General features: G+C 49.2%; 1 protein-coding gene across 5 annotated transcripts in view; it reads left to right on the forward strand.

Moving 5' to 3' along the window:
* Positions 1-21,697, forward strand: part of LOC140395261 (rabphilin-3A-like) — a 545,215-nt gene that overhangs the window by 503,063 nt on the left and 20,455 nt on the right. For all 5 annotated transcript variants that reach the window (XM_072482954.1, XM_072482865.1, XM_072483205.1 and 2 more), the window contains 3 exons: positions 8,139-8,265; positions 9,002-9,058; positions 16,556-16,707. In XM_072482954.1, coding sequence (XP_072339055.1) covers positions 8,139-8,265; positions 9,002-9,058; positions 16,556-16,707 — 336 coding nt within the window. The remainder of the gene's footprint in view (positions 1-8,138; positions 8,266-9,001; positions 9,059-16,555; positions 16,708-21,697) is intronic.

Raw genomic sequence — 21,697 nt, forward strand, 5'->3', positions numbered from 1 at the left:
GAGCTCAATCTCTCCACCCTGTGCCCTGGCGTGGCGGGGGGACCTGCTGAATTCTTAACGCTTGAAAAGGTCAAATTTGAACAGGGGAAGGATGGAGGGGTTCTACAATTCATGGGCGTTATTCTTTTTTTTTTCTTTTATAAATTTAGTGCACCCAATTCATTTTTTCCAATTAAGGGGCAATTTAGCGTGGCCAATCCACCTACCCTGCACATCTTTGGGTTGTGGGGGCAAAACCCACGCAAACATGGGGAGAATGTGCAAACTCCACACAGACAGTGACCCAGAGCCGGGATCGAACCTGGGGCCTAGGCGCCGTGAGGCAGCAGTGCTAACCATGGGCGTTATTTATTATGCACTTTCGAGGGGCAGCACGGTGGCACAGTGGTTAGCATTGCTGCCTGCGGCGCTGAGGACCCGGGTTCGAATCCCGGCCCTGGGTCACTGTCTGTGTGGAGTTTGCACGTTCTCCCGTGTCTGCGTGGGTTTTGCCCCCACAACCCAAAGATGTGCAGGGTAGGTGGATTGGCCACTCTAAATTGCCCCTTAATTGGAAGAAAATAATTGGGTACTCTAAATGTATTTTTTTTAAATTATGCACTTTCGAGAATTGGATCACATCGAAATTAGAGGGGGTTGGGCACTGGGACGGTTGGGGGAGAGGGACTGTATGTGTTAATGGTGACTATGGGTGATTCCTGATTCCTTTTTGTCATTTGTTTATGTTAACATGCAGGCCAATGGTTTGGGGTTTGGTGGGAGGATGGGATCGTTGTTATTGATATGGGGATTAACATTACATTTGTTACTGATTATTGTTTATTGTTCGGTGTAAATTTGGGAGAAAATGTGAAAAAGGAGAATAAAAAAATATTTTTTTTAAAAAGCAAATTACTGCAGATGCTGGAATCTGAAACCAAATGAGAAAATCTCAGCAGGTCTGGAAGCATCTGGGAGATCAAAATAAATGCATTCACTATCTCTGTCAACACCTCTTTTACACCTCTAATATGTAGGCCATCAGGTCCAGGGAATCTGCTGAGCTATTCCCCTGGCCCCCACCTTGCTAACCCACCACAAGGAAGTTAGGGCTCAGGCCTAGGATTGTCGTGCAGCTTCATTGTGTCCTTCCCAAATGGAAGCCAAGCCTGTCAATTAAGCCGATGCCCGGGCATGGAATTTTTCGGTGAATGGCGGCACGGTGATGCAGTGGTTAGCACTGCTGCCTCATGGCACTGAGGACCCGGATTCAATCCCGGCCCCTGGTCACTGCCCGTGTGGAGTTTGCCCATTATTTCTGTGTGGGTCTCACCCCCACAACCCAAAGATGTGCAGGGTAGCTGGATTGGCCACGCTAAATTGCCCCTTAATTGGAAAAAATAATAATTGGCCACTCTAAATTTATAAGAAAAAAAGGAATTGGTCAGTGACATTACATGTCATCATACATCTCCATACAGCTGTACACCGTGTGGGTATGTTTCAATTATAGGCTTCCCATACCCTCATGGGCCCCAACCCACTCTACTTTCGGCTGGTAACAGTGAAAAAGCTCATTTAATGTCTCTGCCATTTCCTAATTCCCCATTATAATTTCTCCTGTCGCTAATCCCTTCTTTTTTAGGTACTGTATCTATCAAAGCAGTCTTTTTATTGTTCTTGTTTTTCAATTCTTATAGAAATGTATATTCATTTAAATTATTAATTCAGAATTTGTAATGTCTGCCAGGGGATAGTTAACTGCCAAGCCTTTGTTCAAATTCAAACCACGCAGGTCAATTCGGATTGATTTTGTTTATTGTCACGTGTACCAGGTACATGAAAAGTATTTTTCTGTGAGCAGCTCAACAGATCATTAAGTACATGAAAAGAAAAGAAAATGCATAATAGGCAACACAAGGTATACAATGTAACCACATAACACCGGCATCAGGTGAAGCATACAGGGTGTGGTAGTATGTATTGGGGGTCATGTGGGACTGGAAGCCCTAATGTCATTGGCTGACAGATCCCGGGTCCTGGTTGGCCGTTGACCTCATACTCCGCCCTGAAGGCGAAGTATAAGAAGCCGGTGCCTTCCCCCGCATGCCAGTTTACTATCGGGCTGCTGGGGAACAGACACGCTTAATAAAGCCTCAGGTCGTTTAGGAATCTGGTAACAGCGGGGAAGAAGCTGTTTTAAGTCTGTTCATGCGTGTTCTCAAACTTTTGTATCTCCTGCCCGATGGAAGAAGTTGGAAGAGTGAGTAAGCCGGGTGGGAGGGGTCTTTGATTATGCTGCCCGCTTTCCCCAGGCAGCGGGAGGTGTAGATGGAGTCAATGGATGGGAGGCAGGTTCGTATGATGGACTGGGCGGTGTTCACAACTCTCTGCAGTTTCTTGCGATCCTGGGCCGAGCAGTTGCCTTACCAGGCTGTGATGCAGCCTGATAGGGTTCTGTAAAAGTTGGTAAGAGTTAATGTGGACATGCCAAATTTCCTTAGTTTCCTGAGGAAGTATAGGCGCTGTTGTGCTTTCTTGGTGGGAGTGTCGACGTGGGCTGACCAGGACAGATTTTTGGAGATGTGTACCCCTAGGAATTGATCAAGGCATTGCCTTGGGGATTGAAGCAGGGAAAGGCTATCCCAAGCTGTTGTTTCGTTGAAACGGCACCTTGGGCGGGATTCTCCGCGAACCAGCGGGGCGGGCCACTCCGGCAGCGAGGAGTGGCATGAATCACTCCGGCCGGCGTGGCCGGCGCTGGCATGGTTTGCGCCGCGCCGACTGCCGCGGAAGGTGCTTGGCGCCACGCCAACCGGCGCCGAAGGGCCTCCGCCGGCCGGCGCGAGTTGGTACATGCGCGGGAGCGCCAGCGTGTGCTGGCGTCATCCCAGCGCGTGCGCAGGGGGGTTCATCTCCGCGCCGGCCATTGCGGACTGTTACAGCGGCCGACGCAGAGGAATAGAGTGCCCCCACAGCAGAGGCAAGCCCACGGATTGGTGGGCTCTGATTGCGAGCCAGGCCACCATGGGGGCACCTCCCGGGGCCAGATCCCCCCGCGCCCCCCCCCGAGGACTCCGGAGGCCGCCTGCGGAGCTAGGTCCCGCCGGTAAGTACCTGTTGTAATTTACGCCGGCGGGACCGGCCCTAAACGGGCCACTCAGCCCATCGCGAGCCACGGAATCGCCGGGGGGGGGGGGGGGCCGCTGCCAGCAGCCGACACCCGGCGAGGCCCGGTTCCCGCCCCCACCAAATCCCCGGCGCCAAAGAATTCGGCAGCCGGCGGGGGGGGGGATTCACGCAGCCCCCCCAGGGATTCTCCGACCCGGCGGGGTGTCGGAGAATCCCGCCCCATGTTTGGCCATGCTCCTTCTATCTGCAAGGTTGATTTCTGACCAGAGTCCACTTGCTAACCAACCAGCACCCACATTTCTTGCAATAAAAACTGTTGTTTCCTTTTCTATTGGTATTCTTGCAAACTGTCCTGAGAGTGTGTACAAAACAAAATGTCTCTTTTTTTCAGAAATGCTCATGTTGTGTACTACCAAGCAACTGCCATGCAGTCAATAAAAATAATGCATCAGCTCTCCCAGTGTTTCATTAGGCACAAAGCAATAGTCATTACATAATTGGGAACAAATAAGACCGGATAACCCAAGAGAAAATCCCCAACATGGTCCTTCCACGGACAAATTACCTGTCTGCACCCAAACAGGATACCGGCAACATTATCGACCGACATCTCACCCACAGCTACAAAACAAACTGACAGAGAACCGAAGAACCCCAGTGCCACGGGGAAATTGACTCGTTCGGCGCAATTTAAACTCTTCTCCAGATCCAGGCGGGAGCAGGCAGCCATCCTTCAGGATGGCAAAATGACAGTCACGGAGAGGACTGGGTACAACCAAATCTTAATACACAGCCTAGCTCTCCCCGTGTCTGCGTGGGTCTCACCCCCACCACCCCGAAATGTGCAGGGTAGGTGGACTGACCACACTAAATTGCCCTTCATTGGAAAAAAAAATAGGTAGTTGAAATTTAAAAAAATACTCAGCCTAGGGTCATCCATTGAAGGAAGTAAAAAGACCAAGAACAAGAGCCGAAGGCAAGGGCGGCACGGTAGCACAGTGGTTAGCACTGTTGCTTCACAGCGCCAGGGTCCCAGGTTCGATTCCTGGCTTAGGTCACTGTCTGTGCGGAGTCTGCAAGTCTCCCCGTGTCTGCGTGGGTTTCCTCCGGGTGCTCCGGTTTCCTCCCACAAATCCCGAAAGATGTGCTGTTAGGTGATTTGGGCATTCTGAATTCTCCCGCTGTAATAATAACAATAATAATAATAATTGCTTATTGTCACAAGTAGGCTTCAATGAAGTTACTGTGAAAAGCCCCTAGTCGCCACATTCCGGCGCCTGTTCGGGGGGTGGGGGGCGCGGTATGGGAATTGAACCTGCGCTGCTGGCTTGTTCTGCATCACAAGCCAACTGTTTAGCGCACTGTGCTAAACCAGCCCCTACACAGACCCAACCAGGCGCCGGAATGTGGCGACTAGAGGCTTTTCACTGCAGTGTTAATGTGAGCCTATGTGTGACAATCATTATTAAAGAATCCGAACTTCCATAATTCCATCTTCCAGCCCAAAATCAAAGGACAACACAGATTACCGGACTACCAGCACCAATACCCCATCCCTCTCAAAGGACAACAGGATATGCAACAGAATATTGTGGGCCAAGAACCAAAAGGAGTCTAAACTAGTCCCAATCATAAAACGGGGCGGGGGGGGGGGGGGGTGGGCTGCTATCAGAGCAACTCCCAAACTGGGGAGCCCCCTGGGACGGAGAGCCCCACCTGATTTCCTCCCCCCGGCCCTGCTTTCAACCAGGAGGACTCAGAAAAAAAAAGGATTGGGCCACCCAAAGGTCATCCATATCGGAGTGTCTATGACACTACTTCTCAGCATCTAACACCGCCACAGCCAGTCCCCACGGGCATCAATAACAGTCAACGAGGGAGCCCACATCCACACCAGGAGAACAACTAACTCCCCCTAAAGGGGAGTCCAAGAGGCTCTAGTCCTCACCAGGATAATACACAGTCCGCCTGGGCCTGAAGAAGAAAAGGCACAGGCTGAAGTAAAAAAAATAACTCTAACTATGGGGGACCTTCCTTGAACGTAACTAGGACAGAACTAACCTTACAAACCACACCCTCCATCCCATCCCGTACTCTGGCCTCTGCTCACCCTCTCCCACAAGGATACACTAGGATAAAGGAACTGTGCACAAATCCCCAAATCAATATTCAGCTCAACATGATAAAAGCATATTAAATCAGGATAACCAACCGTGCAGGACATCACGCCCAAAGATATTCCTTCCCTGCAAACAGATAAATTGACAATATTAACAGACAACATGATTAGCAGGGAGTAGTCACAGAATCACACAGTTCAGAAGAGGCCTTTTGACCCAACAAATCTGTAATCAACACGTTAAAAACACCTGCCCTACCTGCCTAATCCCATTTGCCAGCACTTGCCCCATTGCCTTGAATGTTATGACATGTCAAGTCATCCAGGTACTTTCTAAAGGATGTCAGGCAACCCACCTCCACCACCCTCCCAGGAAGTGCATTCCAGGCCGTCCCCTCTGGGAAAAAATATTTTTCCTCATATCTCCCCTAAACCTCCTTCCCATCACCTTGAACCTGTGTCCCCTCGTAACTCACCCTTCAACTAAGGGAAACGGCTGCTCCCTCTCCACCCTGTCAATGCCCCTCATAATCCTGTACACCTCAATCAGGTCCCCCCCTCAGTCTTCTCTGCTCCAACAAAAACAACCCAAGCCTATCCAACCTCTCTTCATAATTTAAATGCTCCATACCAGGCAACATCCTGGTGAATCTCCTCTGCACCCCCTCCAGTGCAATCACATCCTTCCTACAATGAGGCGCCCAGAATTGCACACACTACTCCAGCTGTGGCCTCACCAACGTTCTATACAACTCAACATGACCTCCTTGATTTTGTAATCTATGCCTCGATTGATAAAAGCAAATGTCCCATATGCCTTTTCCACCACCCTATTGACCTGCCCTTCTGCCTTCAGAGATTGATGAATGAACACGCCAAGGTCCCTCTGTTCCTTAGAACAATCCCGTGTCATGCCATTCATTGAATATTTCCTTGTCAAATTTCTCCTTCCAAAGTGTCCAACCTCACATTTTTCAGTGTTAAATTCCATCTGCCACTTATCTGCTCATTTGACCATCCCTGTAAACCATGACACTCAATCTCACTGTTAATCACCCGGCCAATCTATGTGTCATCCGCAAACTTATTGATCTTAGCCCCCACATAGTAATCTATGTCGTTAATATAAATGATGAATAATAGCGGACCCAGCACAGATCCCTGTGGTATACCACTGGTCACTGGCTTCCAGTCACTGAAGCAGCCATCCGTCACCATCTGTCTCCTACAACTAAACCAATTTTGAATCCAAATTACCCTGTATCGCATATGATTTACCGTCTTTATAAGACTTCCATGATGGACCTTGTCAAAGGCTTTGCTGAAATCCATATAAACTACATCAACTGCACAAAGTTCAGGATAACTGAGGGACGAGGCAGTCAGCAGGATAAAGACCACTGTACTGGAATACAAAGAAAGTAGACATCTAGGATGAAGCAGAATCTGAAATGGAGAACCCTCTTCAGGATCTTTCAAGGATTCCAATGATCAGAACACGAATCTCATTACTTCCAACATGCCGACTCGACCGGACCCAGGCAGTCAACGACCTAGGCTCCAGAAGGAGGGGGTGGATGGACCGGCCGGCTCAGACAATCCATACCCACTCAACCGCCAACAGGCACAAGACCACACAGACCCAGAGACTGGAAAGTCAACCCAATCCCAAGCCTGGGAGACGGGATTAAATGTGCTCCATCACATTTGAGCTGTCCGAGATTTCTGAAACATGGCAGCCAGAGCTCAAACTCGGCTGGGAACGTCTCCACCGAGACACCAGGCAGATCCGGACTCGACATTGGTTCCCCTTTGACCTCACCTGTGAGGAGAAAGCGTTTTCCCTGGGCTGGTGACAGGAGTAGCAGAGATTCAGGTGCTGGAGTTTCTGATGGTAACATACCCATAGATGCACAAGAGCTGGTGGATGGGGATATGATGAAATGCGCTCCCGCTGACCCCCATCAACACATTGTTGGGGGGGAAAAGCAAAGATGCAGTAGTAACTCAAGTGTCAGTGTTGTTGGATTTTATTGTGCACTTGTGTTTCTATTAATTCTATTAATCCCACCATGCAAGTTTTGCTTTTTTTTAAATGTTTTTTCTCAATACCTGTCTTTGCCCTACCATGCTGATTAACAGCCTCCAAACTATTCACAGTTGCCCAAGTTATGTTTTTTGATCTCAATGAACTTTACTCCAAACATTTTTAAATTGGAAGAACTTGTTAGGACAGTAGTAACACACTAATTGGGTGTCAGTCCTTTGACAAGAAGTGTGTTGTTTATCTGACCTTTTTATTGCTGTGTGTTTCTAATATTGCCCTTGAATTCTGGTGAATCTGCCTTTGTTACCTCTAGACGTGACTATTCCATTGCTCTCCTGGCTGGGTTCCCATCTTCCACCCTTCCTAAACTTGAGCCAATTCAAAACTCTGCTGCCTGTAAACGAACTTGCACCAAATCCCATTCGCCGATCATCCCTATGCTCACTAAATTACACTGGCTCCTGATCCATTCTTATCCTTGGTTGCAAATTCGCACATAGAATTTCCCCTCTATCTCTGTAACATACTCCAGCCCTCTCAGTTCCTCTAATTCTGGCTGCTTTTGCATTCCTAATTTTAATCACCCCGTTATTGGTGGCAAAACTTTCAACTGCGTAGGCCCGAGGCTTTGGAAAATCTCCCTGCCCAACTCTCCTCCTTTAAGATGCTTATTAAAACCTACTTTTTTGATCAACACTTGGTTATCTGGCCATATAGATTCTTATCTGGCTGTGTCAAATTTTGTTTGATTACCTTCCTGTGAACAACTTTAGGACATTTTACTACCTCAAAGGAACTGTATAGATGCAAACCATGGTTGTTTGTTGCCTTTCCAACCTGAATTGATCTCTTTCGATACAGGATCTCTGTACTGGATGAAGACAAATTTGGTCACAATGAATTCATCGGGGAGACCAGAGTTTCTCTGAAAAAGCTCAAACCCAATCAAGCAAAGAACTTCAACATCTGTCTGGAGAGAGTGGTGCCAGTAAGGGGAATACTAGTTATTTATTCCTCTGGGGGGGTGGAGTCTCATGGTCAAATAAACGTTGAATTTTCAATTCTAGGATCAGGGTTTCAAGCGAACTAGAGGGTCGAAACTGTCTCTATTAACCATCAGTATGTAAAATGAGTTTTGGATAGTCTTGATCACATTTAAAGTTGGCATGAGTCACAAGCATGCGTAAATATGGCACAAGCAGTACAGTGGTTAGCACTGCTGCCTCACATCCGATGTGGAGTCTGGCTGCACTCCAGCTACTTTGAAGTGACTGATTCAGATCTGTACAGATTCCTCACCTTCCAGGTGAGGACCTGGGTTCGATCCCGGCCTCGGGACACTGTCTGTGTGGAGTTGGCACATTCTCCCCGTGTCTGTGTGGGTCTCACCCCCACAACACAAAAAGATGTGCAGGGTAGGTGAATTGCCACGCGAAATTGCCTCTTAATTTGGGGGGGGGGGTGAAATTGGGTACTCTAAGTTTATAAAGAAACCAAAAAATAGCAATACATTTGTATCTAATATACCAATGTTGGCAGGGAAGAGAGGAGACAGTACACAATCTTAATTTTGGAGGATTGAAATTTGAGGAAGAGATGAGTTGACCGACGAACAAAGCATGGGAATAAACAAGTTTCCAAAGTTGAAGATCAGAAATACATTTGAACTGATTTATTTGCTGCCCCTCAGACTGTCCCTAAATGCATTGTGAATATTTCCATAGGCAAAACGAGGTTCAACATCTGGATCAACACGAGGGATGTCACTTTATGAGGATGAGGTAAACTTGGATTAATTGTATCTCTGCATTGTACTTTTTGTTTAATACTCTAATGGGACAACAACTTGTATTTATGTCGCATCTTTTACTGCTATACATAGTAAATGTCCCAAAGTATTTCACTGAAACATTGTGTGGTATCAAGCCACATAATGAGACATTAGGGCAGATGACCAAAAGCTTTGGGCAAAGAGGTAGTTTTAATAAATATCATAAAGGAGTAAAGGGAGGCAGAGGGGATTCCAGAGCTTGGGATTTAGGCAACTGAAGACACGGGGCGGGATTCTCCAATAATGGGGCTATGTCCCCACGCCGGCGTGAAAACCGGCGGCAACCATTCCGGCGTCAACGGCCCCCGAAAGTGAGGAATTCTCCCCTTTCTAGGGGGCTAGGTTGCCACCGGAGTGGTTCCCGCAGCTCCAGCCGGCGCCGAACGGGACGTGAGTAATCCACGCCGGCGGGACTCAGCCAAACTCATCGGCCACTCGGCTCATCGGGGCTCGGAGAATCGCGGCGGGGGGGGGGGAGCTGTCAACGGCCCCCAACCGCGCGCTGAGAATCCCGCGGGTTCCGGAAAAATGGCGCCGGAGAACAGGGAAGCCGGCTCCAAAGGGGCTGCAATTAAAATGGGTATGCACAAGGGACCAGAGTTAGAGAAATGCAGATATCTTTGAAGGTTCTGTTGCTGGAGGAGATTACAGAGCGAGAGCGGGACAAAGCAAAGGAGACATTTGAAAACGAGGATGAGAGATTGAAAATCAGGACATTGCCTGACCAGCGAACACAGGGTAAATAGTGGAACGAGACTTTTTGCTGTGATTTAAAACAAGCGCAGCAGAGTTTTGGATGACCTCAAGTTTACAGATGTTGGACAGCACGGTGGCACAGTGGTTAGCACTGCTGCATCACGGCGGCGAGGACTTGGGTTCAATCCCAGCCCTGGGTCACTGTCCGTGTGGAGTTTGCACATTCTCCCAGTGTTTGCATGGGTTTCACCCCCACAAACCAAAGATGTGCAGGTTAGGCGGATTGGCCACGCTAAATTACCCCTTAATTCAAAGAAAAAAAGAATTGGATACTCTAAATTTTGAGAGAGAAAAAATTGTTCACCGTGAAGTTTACAGATGGTAAAATGTGGGAGTCCAGACAGGAGCGCAGTGGAATAGTCAAGTCTTGAGGGCTCGGAGGGCTGGTGTGAATAACAGAGATAGGCAACAATGAAGCCATAGAATGATTTGCAAACAAGGATGAACATTTTAAAATTGGTAAGTTGGACTTCTGGTAGAGGCTATGTGCGGTCACACATGCAGTGGCTCTGGTTATTTGGTTTTTTGGCCCTTTCTGCACGGTTTATGGGTGATTTGTTTTGGAGGGAATTGATGTAGTTTGATGGAATAAGACCCCCCCTCGTTCGAGTAATGTCCGGTAAAAATAGCACAAAGCAGAAGTCTGGCAAATGGTTATCGTCAGACTCAAAGGTTTCTCAAGTCACAGCAGGGGGAGCGGGGGAACATGGTCAGTGGCACCTCAGCGGACGACTGAGAAGTTGGTTAACTTCTTGACCGATGAATTTAAGAAGCAGCAGTAGGTTGTCTCTGAGGATCTGCAAAAGGCAATGGAGGTGGCTTTGGCCCTAATTTGGGTGGCCATGGACAGGATGGACCGGTGGATAGGGATACAGGGGGGATGACGATACAGAGGGTGGAGGCGGTGCTCTCTGACCATAGTGATCGGATTATCTCCCTGGAGGCAGAGATGGCGGTGCTGACTGTGGACCGGAGAGTGCTGAAGGCCAAGGTGAGTGTCTGGAGAACCATTCCAGACAACAGAACTTAAGGATCGTCGGGCTGCTGGAGGGCTCCAACTCCACGAACTATATATCCAAGATGTCCAGAAAGTTGGTCATGATGTGGAGAAAGTTGGTGGGGAAGGGGGTATTTCCGACCCTTCCTCAGTTGGACTGGGCTCATAGATTGCGGAAGCAAAGGCCCAGATCGGGGGAGTAACCTCAGGCGATTATAGTCAGGTTTCACTGATATATGGATAAGGAAGGGGTCCTGAGGTGGGCGAAGGACCATCGCGATGGGAGGGCCACGGCATCAGAACGTTCCAAAATGTTGGGGCAGAGTTGGCAGGAACGTGTTCAGCGTTTAATAAGGCAAAGGCTGTACTGTACAAGAGCAACGTGAGGGTTCATGTGGTGTACCTGGCTCGTCTTCGGGTAACTTCCGAGGACAGACTGTTATTTTGATGTGCCAGAGGATGTCAAGAAGCACAGACTGGGGGTGAGCTAAAGTGCTTGAGGAATATGGAGTTCGTTGTTTGTTCATTGTTAAGTTCATCTGTGTGTATCTTTTGGGAGATTATTGTAATGTGAGGGAGGGCTTGGGGTTGAGTTTGCGCTTGTTGGTGGGTGTTCATTTTGGGATTGTTGGGGTTTGTACATTGCACAGTTGAGTTTTCCTTTGAGGGGGGCGGTGGGGAGGAGGGCTGGGTGTTGATTTTCCTCTAGTGTTCTATATGAAAGTTTGGTCTGGGGAGGGGTGGGCATTGATATACTGTTTTGTTGACTTTGTTTTCTACACCGTGGGGGTCACCCTGCTAGAAGTATAGCTAGTTAACGGGAGTGGAGAAGGAGAAACGTCTGTAGCTTCTTTCCATGGGGGTGGTTTCTTTTTTTTTAAGGTAACAAGTTTATGCTTTTTATTTCTGTTTTTGTTTGGGCTTGGGGATGGGGGGCTTTTGCTCTTATGTTGGTTGTTTGTTTGGTCTTCAGGACGGGGTAGAGTTGGGAGGAGGAGGAGGTGAGGGGTGGACTGCTGACGGTGACAATTCCGTTTTTGGATTGGCTTTATGGGGATGTGGCGGCCATCTTGAGTGGGCCCAGAGCTGATGCAGGTTGGGGTACTGCTAGATTGCCTCACAGGAGGGATACGGCTGATTCGGGGAAGGGGGGACTGAGGCCCCCTATCCGCTTGATAACTTGGAACGTGAGGATGTTAAATGTTAAACGTTCCCGGGTAATTGTGCACTTGAGAAGTTTGAAGGTTGATGTGTTTTTTTTTAACAGGAGACCCACTTGAGAATAAAGATCAAACAAGGGTGCGGAAGGGATGGGTGGGGCAGGTATATCACTCAGGTTTTGATTGTACGGCGTGGGGGGAACCGCTGTGTTGATAAATAAGAGTGTGGCTTTTTCTGGCCAGACCCAGGTGGGAGATACGTCATCATTACTGGGTTGTTGGTGATCACGCCGGTGGTGTTGGTCAATGAGTATTCGCCGAACTGGGATGCCGGTATTCATTAATAAGGCGCTGGTGTCTATCCCAGATCTTGATTCACATCAGCTAATTATGGGGGAGGAGTTCAATTGTGTTTTGGATCCTAGATTGGGACGGTCAAGTCCCAAGCCACGAAGTCCATCTGGGGTGGCGAAGGAGTTATTGGTGTTCATGTAACAGATGGGGATGGCAGTCCCCTGGAGGTTTGTTTCCGAGGGATAAGGAGTTTTCTTTTCTTTCCTCGTGTCCATCGGGCCTAAGCCCGAATTGACTTCTTCATGGTGGGTAGGTCTCTTCTCCCTGGAGTGAGGGGGTGTGGGGTGCTTGGATCATGCTCCACATTTTGTGGCCCTGATGTTGGAGCTGGGCTGCTCTCAGCAACCCCCGTGGATTTGGACACAGCGTTGCTCGCGGATAAAAGATTTTATGAGCGGGTATCTTCTGCCATTGGGGAGTATGTTGAGTTCACCAGGAAGAGGCGGTCTCGCCTTCCAAGATCTGGGAGGCCCTGAAGGTAGGTGTTAGAGGGGAGATAATCTCTTTTAAGGCGCATAGAGATAAATCTGGGACAGTGGAGAGGCCGAGACTGGTGGATTCCATTCTTGAGGTGGACCGCCAGTGCTTGATCGCCCCGCCACTGGAGTTATTGGTGGACAGAAAGAAATTGCAAATGGATCTTGAGTTGTTGTCAACGGTAAGGCGGTGACCCAGCTGCGGCGCTCAAGGGGAACCTTTTATAAGTATGGGGAGAAGACCAGTTGTTGGTTGGCTCACAAGCTGAGGCAGCAGGCTGTCTCCCAGGAGATAGTGTAGAACAGGGCCTCGGGTGACCGGGGAATTTCTGCCCCAGAGAAGGTTAGTGAGGTGTGTCAGACCTTCTACTGTGGGTTGTATGAGCCAGAACCCCCGGAGGAGGATGAATGAATGAGGCAATCTTTGGATCGGTTGACCCTCACGGAGTTGGAGCAGGAGAGAAGGCAGAAGTTGGAGATACCAATAGGGCTGTAGGATCGAGTCTGAGAACCTTGGTTGCAGTGTCACTCCCTTTATCCCCTGCTAGATTCTCTTCAAGCCCGGTGGTGATAGCCACTTTGAAGATTTGGAATCAGTTTGGACAGCATTCTAAACTGGGCTCCATGTTGTTGTTGGCTCCCGTTTGCCGGAACCGTAGGTTGTGCCGTCTGGCTTAGACTCATCATTTAGACATGGGAGAGGGAGGTTGGAGAGGTTCAGAGACATGGGGCGAAATTCTCCCCCAACGGCGCGATGTCCGCCGACTGGCGCCAAAAACGGCGCCAATCAGACGGGCATCGCGCCGGCCCAAAGGTGCAGAATGCTCCGCATCTTTGGGGGCCAAGCCCCAACATTGAGGGGCTAGGCCGGCGCCGGAGGGATTTCCGCCCCGCCAGCTGGCGGAAATGGCGTTTGGTGCCCCGCCAGCTGGCGGAAATGGCGTTTGGTGCCCCGCCAGCTGGCGCAGAAATGCGGCGCATGCGCGGGAGCGTCAGCGGCCGCCGACAGTTTCTCGCGCATGCGCAGTGGGGAGAGTCACTTCCTCCTCCGCCATGGTGGAGGCCCCGGGGTCAAATCGCCCCGCGCCCCCCCCCAGGACCCCGGAGCCCGCCCACGCCGCCTGGTCCCGCCAGTAAATACCAGCTTTGATTTACGCCGGCGGGACAGGCAATTTCTGGGCGGGACTTCGGCCCATCTGGGCCGGAGAATTGAGCGGGGGGTCCCGCCAACCGGCGCGGCCCGATTCCCGCCCCCGCCCAATCTCCGGTACCGGAGACTTCGGCGGGGGCGGGATTCACGGCGGCCAACGGCCATTCTCCGACCCGGCGGGGGTCGGAGAATGACGCCCATGTTTCTGGAGGGTAGGTTCTGTGGTCTAGACGGGTTGTATGAGAAGTTCTAGCTCCCGAGGGGGAATGTATTCAGGTACATGATTTTTTACGCAAGGAGCTTCCTTCAATTCCCCTGGTACCGTTGCCTTTACTTATGGACAGTTGGCCAAGCTGGGGGTGGGTGGGTAAGATTTCTGATGGCTATGAGCAGATGTTGGTGACTGAGCAGGCATCGTTGGAGGAAGTAAAGAAGAAGTGGGAGGGTGAGCTGGGATTTGTCTCTAAGGGCGAAGTGTGGAGTGAGGCTCTTTACAGGGTCAACTTCACATCCTCATATGCAAGGTTAAGCCTGATCCTGTTCAAGGTAGTGCACAGAGCAAAACTGACTAGGGCACCCATGAGTTGGTTCTCTTTGGAGGTGAATGATAGGTGTGAGCGCTGCTGTAGTTTGGTCTTGCCCCAAGCTGGTTCGTTTCTGGGCCTCCTTTTTTGATACATTGTCAGGGATTTTGGCTGTTCAGCTGGAGCCGTGCCTGTTGGTGGCCATTTTTGGAGTGTCAAACTCACCAGTGCTGCAGCCGGGGACAAAAGTAGATGTCCTAGCCTTCGCCTCATTGATAGACCGGAGGCGAGCCTCTGATTCGGTGGAGGTCCTCGGTGCCACCTAAGGCCTCAGTCTGGTTGAAGGACCTGGTGGATTTTCTGCACCTGGAGAACATCAAGTATACCCTGAACGATGTCAGTGGAAGGGTTCCACTCAAGGTGGCAGCCCTTCATCTCCTTATTCAGGGAACTGGTTACCATTAGCTGTTGAGGGGGAGGGGTTGTCCTTTTAAGTTTGATTCTTTGTGGGGCAGAGGGGGGTTGAACTTTAGGAATAATATGTGGTTGGGATTTGTATTGTTGTGCTTGCTGTAATGACAATTTTATTTGAATAAAAATCTTTATTTTTTACTTGATAAGTTGTTGGGAGCGTCAGCCAGTGTGGGTGGGGAAGCACTGATGGGTGAATGAGACTTGGGAGTGTGTTTAGATGTGAGCGGCAGAGTTTTAGATGAACAGAAGTTTATATAGTGTGGAAGATGAGAGGCCAGCTCGGAGACCATTGGAATATTCAAGCGAAGAGAAAACATGGATGAGGGTTTTCAGCAGCAGATGAACTGAGGCAGGAACCGAGTGGAGAGATTGCGGGATTGGAGGTAGGCAATCTGTGTTGGAGTAAATATGTAGGTGGAAGATCATTTCAGGGTCAAATACAAGTTCAAATTTGTGAACAGCATGCCTCAGCTTCAGACAGTCGCCAGCGATGGAAACATTGACCAGGGAACATTTGCAGTGGGAATCAAAGGTATTGTGATACTTTGAATAGTAAGCAGTTCCAAAGATGGAGAGCAGGCCTACATGCATTTTAATCCAGCTAAATTGGGAGATGGATGATTAAACCAGTTGTCCACCAAAGGTGTTCAAATCTGCATTCTTTACACTTAAGGGAAGAGATGTGAGTGGGTATGCAGCGATAACAACTGGGGTGAGAATGTGTAATGGTTTTAATGGGGGCAAGGGCATTAATAATTGTGTGTGTGATACAGCAGATCAGTAGCTGCAGAAATGTCACGATCAATTGCAGGCCAAAAGCTAAATAGTTAAAATGTAGAGGCAAGGGATTTGATGAAGAATGCACACAGAAAGTTGTACGGGAAAGGGGCACAATTCTGCCTTATCAGTGATAGGTATGATTGGTCAGATTGACATTGAGATTGAAGCGGTACATGTGGGTAGGAAGAGATTATACGGTGGACAGGTTTTGGGAGGAAAGGAGGTCTGTGAAATCGAAGGAGAAAGAACGAGAGTTGTGATGGAGGTTAATGTCACTGAAGGTGAAGTCTCTCCTCTGAGGGAGGAAAGCAAAGAGAAATCTCAGTGAGAAACCTGATGTGATACTTGAGTGGATGATACAGAACAAGGATTTTAAATGAGATGGGAGGAGTGGAACAAAGCAAAATGCCGAAAAGAAAAGTTGCCAGATGAGTTACAGCTCCTGTAGGACAATTCTCTTGTATAGTATCTGTGGTAGTTTTCCGAGTTCACTTCCTCTGGTATAGTTTCCCAGGACAGCATTTTTAGGTGGCACTCCCAGGTCAGTTTCTGTATGAAAGGAACCCTGGTAAAAAATCTCAGAGCAGAATGTTCTAACCATAGAACGTTAGCACCCCCCCCCCCCCCCCACCCATACGCTTTAACAAGTACGCTCAGGATTAATAATTCAAATCGTTAATTATTGTTTTGGGCACAGCCTGCCACATCATTGTGTGTATATAAAGGTTCAGTCAGACTCATTTAATGGGTACATTCACACGGATTTCTCCCTGCAGGGCGAACATGGCGTTGATATTGAAGAGCGAGGCCGGATTCTTGTCTCCCTCCTGTACAACAGCCAACAGGGAGGCCTGATTGTGGGAATCATACGTTGCGTTCATTTAGCTGCCATGGATGCCAATGGATACTCTGATCCCTTTGTCAAAATGTATGTAATGTTGTATCTGTCATTCTATTGACATCATTTTTCCTAACCTGATCCATTGGGTCTGTTAAAGTTCAGTTTCTGATGCCCGCTCTTGTGATCTTCCAGTTTGCCTGTCTGAATGTCTAGTTTGTCTAGTTTCCTGCCTAGTTAGGCAAACCTCCAGGTCCTGTTCTCTCATCAGGGCCATCTCAATTCTAGTCCCTGCTTTCTATCTAGGGGTACGGTTCTGGTAGGACTATGTCATTGTGCAAACTCAGCAAATTGCGTATATTCTGCCAGTCGGTCTGAGTGCCTCTCAGTGTGTAGAATGTGCTGCCGGTCTGTTTCCTGCCCAAGGACCTATCTCAGACCCAGTCCTCTCTTCCTGTTCTTCTCTCCCAGTGAGCCTATTTTTACATCTGGTTTTTGTTCCCTACGTTTTCATGGTGGCAATTTTGTTCATGCACCCGTGGTTTTTTTTCATTCAATGATTAGCTTATTTTCTCTATTATTACTGCAGTAAGGTAAAAATTGACGACTGCCTGAATTGTACCAAGCAAGTGAGGACAAAATGTTCATAACTGACTCTTGGCTGACTATCTTCAGTTCCTGATTCCTTGGACAGTATCCATTGTAATTGTTCAGTTACAATGTGGGCGTACGTTCACCACATGGACTGCAATGGTTCAAGAAGACATTTCAAGAGAAATGAGGGATGGGCAATAAATGCCCACAATCCATGAACGAATCTAAAACAAATGTAAAGAATAAACAGCTGAGAGGGGTGCTTAGGATTTATTTAATATGGAGTTTTATCACAGCATGTCAGCGCCTTTGCAGGAGCGAGGGAGTTTAGGCATTGCATTTATAATAATAATAATCGCTTATTGTCACAAGTAGGCTTCAATGAAGTTACTGTGAAAAGCTCCTAGTCGCCACATTCCGGCGCCTGTTCGGGGAGGCTGGTACGGGAATTGAACCCGTGCTGCTGGCCTTGTTCTGCATTACAAGCCAGCTATTTAGCCCACTGTGCTAAACCTATAGGTTTTGAAATTCCAACATACTGTGGAACCTAACAAAATGAGGCACAGATTAATGCCTGTGATTTCCACTGGAATGACTTCCTGATTGCCACCATAACCTGATGAGAGTAATCCACAATATAAGAAAATCTACATGCATCTACAAATGTGAGGTAATGAATTTTTTGGAAGGCCTAATGCAGGTAGGGAATATACAGTGAATGGTAGAACCCTCAAGAGAACTGTGATTACAATAAAATAGGAGAACCCTCAAGAGTATTGAAAGTCAGAGAGATCTAGGTGTACAGGTCCACAGGTCACTGAAAGGGGCAACACAGGTGGAGAAGGTAGTCAAGAAGGCATACGGCATGCTTGCCTTCATTGGCCGGGGCATTGAGTATAAGAATTGGCAAGTCATGTTGCAGCTGTATAGAACCTTAGTTAGGCCACACTTGGAGTATCGTGTTCAATTCTGGTCGCCACACTACCAGAAGGATGTGGAGGCTTTAGAGAGGGTGCAGAAGAGATTTACCAGAATGTTGCGTGGTATGGAGGGCATTAGCTATGAGGAGCGGTTGAATAAATTTGGTTTGTTCTCACTGGAACGACGGAGGTTGAGGGGCGACCTGATAGAGGTCTACAAAATTATGAGGGGCATAGACAGAGTGGATAGTCAGAGGCTTTTCCCCAGGGGAGAGGGGTCAATTACAAGGGGACATAGGTTTAAGGTGAGAGGGGCAAGGTTTAGAGTAGATGTACGAGGCACATTTTTTACACAGAGGGTAGTGGGTGCCTGGAACTCGCTACTGGAGGAGGTGGTGGAAGCAGGGACAATAGTGACATTTAAGGGGCATCTTGACAAATACATGAATAGGATGGGAATAGAGGGATACGGACCCAGGAAGTGTAGAAGATTGTAGTTTAGTCGGGCAGCATGGTCGGCACGGGCTGGGAGGGCCGAAGGGCCTGTTCCTGTGCTGTACATTTCTTTGTTCTATTTCCTTGAAACATTCCACACTCACAGCAAGTGGTCACTGAATGACATTGCAGAAGATATTTGCCTAAGAATAGTATGTGCTCATTTTCTATTCTGAAAGTGATGCATTTGGAGGGCTACAGAGATTTTTTATTTTTTAAAAATATTTTTTAATTAAAGCTTTGCAAAGTTTTTCATAATAAATAGTAATAATCCTAACACAGCAAAATAGAGTGAACATTAACATAGTGCAAAAAGAGAATATACAATAGCAATTGACTAGACGTGACCCCATGCGCCTCAGTCTTCCCACACCCTCCCAACGGAGCACTCACCCCCACTCCCCTACGGGTCGCTGCTGCTGACGTTTTAATTTTCCCTGAGAAGCCATCGGACGGTATTATGCCCCCGCTCAACAGCAGCAGCTCTGTACACTTGGCAAAATTATTTACACACATAAGTAGGCATCTGCTCGTGGTGTTGTCGTCCCTTGCTTCTCCCAGACGGAGTTTGCTGCCGTTGTCGTCTCGTTCCGCTTCTGCGCACTTCCGCTTCTCCCGTCTTCCCGGTTTTCTCTATTCCTGTGGACGTTAAGTTTGTTAACGTTTCCCTGCCTCCCCCCTCCCCCTCCCTGGCTCTCCTCTATTGTTCCGTCTCTTCCCTCTACCCCCCCCCCCCCCTCTCCCCGCTCCTGCCCCCCCCCTCCCCCCTGTGGTTCACCTTTCCTTCCTCTTAGATTTAGCTGGTCCCCCGCCCCTTCCCGGTCTATCTCTCCCTCTCATGCTTTGGCTGCTCGCCCCTGTTTCTTGGCTACCTGGCTATTCTTCTGCTTGTTTGTTGGCCACAAACAGGTCTCGGAGCAATTGGGTGAATGGCTCCCACGTTCTGTGGAAGCCATCGTCTGACCCTCGGATGGAGAATTTGATTTTCTCCATTTGGAGAGATTCCGAGAGGTCGGACAGCCAGTCTGCAGCTTTGGGTGGTGCTGCTGACCGCCAGCCGAACAGGATTCTATGGCGGGCGATCAGGAAGGCAAAGGCAAGGGCGTCTGCCCTCCTCCCCAGGAATAGATCTGGCTGGTCTGAAACCCCGAAGACCGCCACTTTCGGGCATGGCTCCACCCTCACCCCACCACCTTGGACATTGCCTCAAAGAAGGCTGTCCAGTACTCCACAAGCCTGGGGCAGGACCAGAACATGTGGGCGTGGTTGGCTGGGCCTCCTTGGCATCTCTCACATCTGTCCTCTACCTCCAGGAAGAACCTACTCATACAGGTTCTTGTTAAGTGGGTTCTATGTATCACTTTTAGCTGCGTCAAGCTGAGCCTTGTGCACGTGGAGGTGGAGTTGTCCCTATGCAGTGCTTCGCTCCAGAGTCCCCACCCTATTTCGATCCCCAGGTCCTCCTCCCACTTCATTCTTGTTGCGTCCAGTACGGTGTCGGCCCTTTCTACCAGTCGGTCATACATGTCGCTACAGTTTCCTTTATCTGGTATGCTTGCGCCCAGTAACTCTTCCAGTAGTGTCTGTTGTGGTGGTTGTGGGTATGTCCCTGTCTCCTTTCGCAGGAAGTCTTTTAGTTGCAGGTACCTTAGCTCGTTCCCCTGGCTAGTTGGAATTTCTCAGTCAGTTCGCCCAGTGTTGCGAACCGGCCGTCCGTGTATAGGTCCCTGACTGTCAGTGTCCTTCTGTCCTGTCCCCACCTTTTGAAGGTGGCATCAGTCAGCGCTGGCGTGAACCTATGGTTGTTGCAGATGGGCACTTTACCCGACATTCTGGTCAGGCCAAATTGTTGCCGTGGTTGGTTCCAGGACTGGAGGGTGGCTATCACCACCGGGCTGCTGGAGTGTTTTTTGGGAGGGGATGGGAGCGCCGCCCTGGTGAGGGCCCGGAGGGAGGTCCCCCTGCAGGACGCCTCTTCCGCGCGCACCCACTCGGCTTCTGGCTCCTTGATCCATCCCCTTATTCGCTCGGCTGTCGCCGCCCAGTGGTAAAGTTGTAGGTTTGGGAGGGCAAGCCCGCCCCCCCCCTGGATTTTGTTTTTTGTAAGACCTTCTTTGGGATCCTAGCATTCTTCTCCCCCCATACGAATGCCATGATTAGTTTGTCTAGTGCTTTGAAAAAGGCCTTGGGGATGTAGGTCGGGATGGATCTGAATAGGAAGAGGTACCTGGGCAGCACGTTCATTTTGATCGTCTGGACTCTCCCCGCGAGGGAGAGTGGGAGTGTGTTCCATCTATGCAGCTCCTTTTTTACTTGACTTTGTCAGACTGGTGAGGTTCCATTTGTGGATCCCTTTCCAGTCATGGGCTATTTGGATCCCCAGGTAGCATAATTTGAGTCGGGCTTGTTTAAACGGCAGTCCCGTTAGTGCTGCCTCACTTACTTGTGGGTGTACCGGAAAGATCTTGCTTTTGCTCATGTTGAGTTTGTAGCCCGAGAAGGCGCCAAACTCTTTCAGGAGCGCGATGATTCCGTCCATGCTGCTTTGTGGGTCTGAAATGTAGAGGAGCAGGTCATCTGCATCGAGTGAGACTCTGTGCTCTCTGCCGCCCCTTCGGATCCCCCTCCAGCTTTTTGCTGCTCTGAGCGCGATTGCTAGTGGTTCGATCGCCAGAGTGAACAGCAGCGGGGACAGTGGGCATCCTTGTCTGGTGCCCCTGTGCAGCTGGAAGTATTGGGAGTTGGTCTTGTTGGTCCGTACGCTCGCCATGGGAGCGTTGCATAGGAGCTTTACCCAGGAGGTGAACCCTGTTCCAAGCCTGAACCGCTCCAGTACCTCTATGAGGTATTTCCATTCGACTCTGTCGAAGGCCTTTTCTGCATCTAGGGAGACGATCACCTCTGGTGTTCTCTCCCCGGAGGGGGTCATTATCACATTCAGCAGGCGCCTGATGTTCGAGTTAATCTGTCTACCTTTGACAAAGCCCGTCTGGTCCTCTGCGACCACCTCAGGTACACAGTCTTCTAACCTTTTGGCTAGGATTTTGGCCAGTATTTTGGCGTCTGCGTTT

Source organism: Scyliorhinus torazame, chromosome 1, assembly GCF_047496885.1.
Source record: "Scyliorhinus torazame isolate Kashiwa2021f chromosome 1, sScyTor2.1, whole genome shotgun sequence".
NCBI classification, from domain to species: Eukaryota; Metazoa; Chordata; class Chondrichthyes; order Carcharhiniformes; family Scyliorhinidae; genus Scyliorhinus; species Scyliorhinus torazame.